The sequence below is a fragment of the Geospiza fortis genome, unplaced genomic scaffold, assembly GCF_000277835.1.
Source record: "Geospiza fortis unplaced genomic scaffold, GeoFor_1.0 scaffold1, whole genome shotgun sequence".
Classification (NCBI taxonomy): Eukaryota; Metazoa; Chordata; class Aves; order Passeriformes; family Thraupidae; genus Geospiza; species Geospiza fortis.
In genome coordinates, this window is record NW_005054320.1 from 5,313,581 (window position 1) to 5,319,580 (window position 6,000).

General features: G+C 47.6%; 1 protein-coding gene across 1 annotated transcript in view; it reads right to left on the reverse strand.

Moving 5' to 3' along the window:
* The window catches only part of CASQ2 (calsequestrin 2), a 33,416-nt gene that overhangs the window by 744 nt on the left and 26,672 nt on the right, over positions 1-6,000 (reverse strand). Inside the window, exons 8-10 of the mRNA XM_005420568.2 lie at positions 4,809-4,863; positions 4,076-4,176; positions 3,667-3,741 (exon numbers count right to left, since the gene is read on the reverse strand). Coding sequence (XP_005420625.1) covers positions 3,667-3,741; positions 4,076-4,176; positions 4,809-4,863 — 231 coding nt within the window. The remainder of the gene's footprint in view (positions 1-3,666; positions 3,742-4,075; positions 4,177-4,808; positions 4,864-6,000) is intronic.

Here is a 6,000-nt window from a genome sequence, read left to right on the forward strand (position 1 = left end):
CAGCTGTTGGGGGCAGAGGGCAGGAGCACGGCTGGGATGCAGGGCATTGGCTCCCTCTTTGTACAGCCTGTGGGCAGGCTCAGCCAGAGCATCTCTCTGCCCATGCAGAGATCCCCACCTCCCCCTGGAGTGCTGCTGTGTCTGACCAGGGCAGTGGGGCTGCTCAGCAGGTTTATGGGAGTGTGTGGTGCTGTGTGCCCTGATGAGATGTGTGCCTGCTGCCTATAGCTGTGAGCAGGAGCACTGCCCACCTGATGCATTCCTCACTCCATCTGGACAGTTCTGTAGACTCCAATCTAGGTAAAGAGGTATCAAAGAGACCTCTGCCAGCACCCATTGCATCACCCCAGTTTGCAGGACATCACAGTGGTTCCCTCCTTCCATCCAGAACCCTTCTGGGACCTCTTCCTTGGAGCCTTCACAACCCCCAGCACCATTTCTCCCCAGCCTCTTTTACAATCACCTTTGCCTCAGGACCTTGCTCAGGACTCTCCATGTGTGATAATGGCTCCTGCTCTTGGAAGACCCTTCCCTTAGATCATCTCAGCCATGCTCCCATGCACACCATGGATCTCAGCTGAAGAGTGGTGAGAAACACCAATGCCCTGTCCTGCAGGTGCCCCTGCTTTTTCCCCCCAGCTGTCTGCATTACTTCCATAAACCAAAAGGGATGGGAGAATTCAGTATGAAGACAACAGCAAATTTGTGTCTGTTACCCAGGGACAGCATGATTATTTGGTCTCCGAGGTCTAGAAATGAAAGTTTTCCTTTCTGCTTTGCTATAAGTTCCTTGGGTAAATGCCTGAATAAGCCCCTTTCTGTTCACTGTCTCCCCTCCATAAAACAGGATCAGCCTCCTGTTTTGCAGAGGCATTATGAGGTTTATCTCATTTAGCATTTGATGTTGCAGAAGCAACTTCACATATCAGAAGACAACTATCAGCTTTTGCAAATGCATCCAACTTCTTTCCCTGTCTGTGGTATTTAATTCTCTTTGATTTATGGCTTGCTAAAAAGCCAGACCAATTTCTGCTCAAGGAAAGCTGTGTCTCCCATACAATATTTTCCTCCTAAATCACCAAAACTGCAATAAAAAAGAACTCTGGAGAGGCATGCAGTCCTTGCTTCACTAAAATGTTAATGTTCCCAACCTCAGGAGTGTTCGTGCGGAAAAAAGTGACACTTTTAAATAATGGGAAGAGGAGTAGCTCCATGTCACCTCAAGAAGGTGCTGTGCAAATAAAGCAGTGATATTTTGCAGGGCATCATGGCCCTAGTCCTGAGCCACAGTCACCACAATGTGATGAGCCAGGTGGGGCTGCTGGGAGCTCTGGTGTTTGCATTGGCAGGTTTTTACAGAAGTGATGGGGTCACGAGGGTTATGTCCACTGAAGCCAACAGCAGTGTTTATTTTCACTCTGTTGTGTAAGTCCCACTTTGTACCTGTGTAACTTGGCTGAATGCAGTGATGAAACACTGAAATAATAAAATGAGCTCAGTGTTTGTTTTAGATATCACCTGCCAACCTAGAACTTTCTTAAATCTCTCTCGAGAAATAAAGGACTTAAGAGGAATGAAATAAAACCTGCAAATACTGTAATCAACAGCTTGAAACATTTACTATATCAAAGCCAGATAATGCAGGAGTTTTTACAGGTCTCAGAGTGACTGCTGAATAATAAGGCATATGTTCTTACCTAATTCTGCTTTCTATATGATTCTCAGGCCACTGATAATCCCACTTCCATGAACTTCCATTGAGTGCTGTTTAATGTAGCTTGGACGTGACTTAAACATGACCAGTCACAGTAAATATAAAGAAGGGAGATACTGTGTTAAGGGCATAAGGATGGAAGACTTGGGCTCTTTTTCTGGCTTGTTTATTCATTTCTCTCATGGTCTTAGGTGACAGGTGCTATGTTGGCCTTTTTCCTTTTGTCTCTCCCTTAACAATTCTGCTAAGAAGCATTAACTCACTGGGTCTTCATTCTCTAGGTGTCTGCCCCACGGTCTGGTGGAGTACTGCTCTAGTACAGGCAAAAAGCTCACATGCAGCCAGGGCTGAAACTACTCCCTGACTCCCAATTCAGCCTCTCAACCACTTCAGTGGGATGAGCAAGATCCAAGGACTCTGCTTTCTTCATGACACCATTGCTTTGCCTTCCCCACCAGGTCTCCTATGTTACAGCCTTACAGCATCTGTTGTAACAGGAGGCACAACCATCCAGTACACCCTTGCTGTCCCTCTTTTTCTGGGGCAGTACAGGAGAGACAATGTGGAGACTGGAAGTGTTGAGCCAAACCAGCACCCAGCCCCACACATTTGTCCCAATTTTAAGTCCCTCTCTGCTGTCTTCTGATGAAACATCAAGTTCACTTATGACTCAAATTTTTTCAAACATGAAGTCAAGCACCAATTTACAAACACTTCTGTGGTGGAGAGATTTCTCCTTCCAGAGACACTTACATTTCTGCTTCCAGAGACACTTACATAGGTTCATTTAAAAGAGATTAATACAAACACCCAGCACTTAAATGTTAAAAATAAACTAAGGTAACATTTTAGGCAGGAGCATGCTGCATTATGGGCTCCCTGATCATCTGGACTGTTATTGTCAGAAAGAGGAAAGAATGGTTTCTCTCTGTGTCAGGGCTGTTCCATTGCACTCAGCAGCTCTCCTGAGATCTCTGCTGGTGAGGGTCAGACGAGTCCCTCTCCCACCTGCCTTAAAAGCTCACTGTGTATGGGCAACCTGAGATCAGTCCCGTGATTTCTGGCTTGAAGGCTACCACAGTGAAAACAGTAGCTGCTAGAAGCTTATCCCAGTAGCACAGCTGTGGGTGCTGTGGGTGTTGTGCTCCCTCAGCTGTGCCAAAGTAGCACCTAGTTGCCTCTGAAGGTGTCCCTCTGCAGCTGCTCCTGTGGGATGGTGGGGAAACCTTCACTGCCACCAGGTGTGGGGCAGCCAGGTCTCCTCTTCCCACCCGAATCCCACCAACACTACCTGCACAGCAGGGGCTGAAGGGGAGGAGGGCCTGGATGAACACCAATGCACCCTCCTTACGGCAGCAGGATTCCTTGATTACCAGTTTATGCTGTACTTCTGTTAAAGCTGTGTGTTTATTTAGCTTTTTTCAAGCTGTGCAGTTTCTCCCTGCCATCTGCTGGGGACAATCTTTCCCTCCTACACTCAAGCTGTGCCCTTTTGCTTCTGTAGAAAAAAACAACCTCGTTTTACTCCTCTTCTCCTCCCCTAAGCATGGCTTTCTTTTCCCCCTACACACACTTTTTCCTCCACAAAGCCACCCAAGCAGTCGGAGGAGGGAATGGACAAAGGTGAGTGCTGTGAGTTGGGGTGCAAATGCAAGACCTTGAAACCAAACTGGGCAAAGCTCTGAATCCCAGGCCACAGAGGCTGGTGCTGTCCCCAGCAGATGTGGTTTGTGTGTGGTTTGGCAGCAGAAACACTGACTAAAGCCCTCAAGCCTGACATCAGAGCTGTTACAAACCCTGTGCCATGTGGGAAGGGTGAGGCCTTCAATTTTTTCCCTGTTCTACCTGCACTTAACAGTGGAAATCCCACTGATTCCAGTGTCCCTCTGGACCCAACCTTTCCAGCATCCTAATTTTGGGATCACTAGATTTTCTGGGCACGTGCTACTCACATCTGTGACGTTCACCACCCCGATCTGTGGTCTGAACAGGTCGATCTTGAAGGTCTTCTCCCAGTAAGTGATGAGCTGCAGGAGTGAGACACAAGGCTCAGTCAGGGGTGTCTGGGATGAGGAATGTGCATCCATGTGTGCATGGAGAAAGGAGAGGCTGAACACAAGCTTGGGCTGCCACACATGGCAAAGGAAAGCGCCAACTCCGGGGGTGTTCCCAAGACAGTGCCTTCTTGGGAGGCAGACCAAACAAGCAGCTTTCAAGGGCCAGTTTCCCATCCTTCCCTGTCCCACATTCCCTGGGGCAATTCCTGCACTCGTGTGTGCACATGCACACCCCCTCACACCCCCTCATGCCCATCCCATCCATGAATTAAAGCAAGAAAGGCAAAGATCCTCTGCCACTCACCAAAGGAAAGTCATCAGGGTCAATCCAGACAATGCTCAGGTCGGGATTATCGGTGTTGTCCCTGGCAACCTGCTTCAGGATTTCCAGGAACTCAAAACCATCTGAAATGATATATGAACCATGCAACTCTCCTGCAAATGCACAGGCACTTTTTGCTTGTGGGGTTTCCAGCTTCCCTGGCTCCCCTATGCACACAGGAGTTGTTTATAGTTCTCATTAAAATGCTGTCTCCCAGCGCTTTCTTTTGATAATAAGGCTTTTAATTTCAAGCATCCTCCTCGGGTATTGAAATTAGTTACACATGAATTAAGCCCCATAATCCTTCCGTGGAGTGAAACAATGTCACTATTTTCTTGTGCTGAGGAGGAACTGAGCCCCCAAGAGGCCAAAGCTTTCCGATTTGCTGATGGCTCTGAGAAGCACCGATGCCACGGCTTTTCAGGAGCCGGTGGCTTTGTGTTTCCCACATGCCTATCCCACACCCAGCCCCCAGCACTCTCCCAGAGCTGCACAGCAAGATGGATGCAGACTTAGGGAGCGAATCCTGGTACTGGGGCAGAAGGAATGATTTTTTTTTCCCCAGGCAATCATCCATTTCTATCCAAAATTTGAGTCCTGGCTAGCACACCTGGTAGCATAAACACCCAGTAGGTGTTTACAATGCAAACAAAGCATATGAAAATACACTTTCTTGAGGGATGAAGAGTCACCAAGGAAGAAAATGTGCTCCTACCTGGGTCATCTTCTTCAGCAAAGGCTACGATGTGAATACCCTCCATGTCATCCTCCTGGAAACAACACAACTATTACTGATGGGCCAGGGAGGGAGGACAGAGTCTGGGTGGTTGCTGGAGACAGGAGCAGTGGGATGCCTTCAAAAAGGGCAATTACAAAGGCAGGCTTGACTAGAGCCCCACTGAGAAACCAGAAATGGGAGCTGAGGTGAGGCTGCCTCATGAAGGTATTTAGTGCTGAAGGGGGTAGTTTGGGTAGTGTTGCTGAAACTCTTCAGATAAAAATTATGTGGGCACCATGTTGGCAATGGCAAGGGAGCTTCTGATGATGTGAGGCAAAAGCTTCTCTGCAGAAAAGGTCAAGGGCTCTCTAGGACGAGAATAGAGGCTCCCCCTTCATGCCTGAGACCACCTACCCTCATTAATTTTCACCTCCCAGGGGGGTGGTTTGCAAGGAAACAAATATCTGCCACCATGCTCAGCTCCTTTGGGCCAGCAAAGGAGGTTTTCTCCCAATATGAGAGGCAGGGTGGCTCATTTGGGCCCCTATTTGGAGGTGAAGGGTCTCTGCTTTAGGTGAGGGTCTCCGAGAGCAGTGAGGGAAGTTGAGTGGGGGGCTCATTTCAGGGCTCCAGTGAGTGGAGGACAGAAATTACAGCCTGGTGGATTACTTTTCTCCATGAAACACATGAGTAATGATATTGGCAAAGGCCAATGGATCTGCTGGCCGGTTCATCATCTGCCTGCTATGAATGTCATCTCTGAATTATCCCATGGATCGGTTTCGCCTTCCTCACCCGCTGTCGGTCCCAGTTTCCATTTCAATTGGTTTTAATGCAAGCAAAAATTCCCATCTAAATGCTAATTTCTTTTCCCTTCTGAGCCCAGAGGTGAAAAAGCCACCATCAAATACTGAAAGGGAAAAAAAACCCTGAAAGATTAAGTGGAAAACATTATCTTTAAAAACAATAGCGGATGCTCAGCCTTTGTGGACATCTTTGGGGAATACGTTTTCACCGGGACATTCCAGGCAGATTTACTTGGGATTCAGACCACTTAGAGCTGGCAAAATTTACACTGTTGCTTTTTCTTCATATTCACCAGCAGCATTGTCAGACAGCAATATAAAAATTATATCTCTATGTGCCATACATAATTACATGTATGTACTGATATAATGCAGCTCTATTC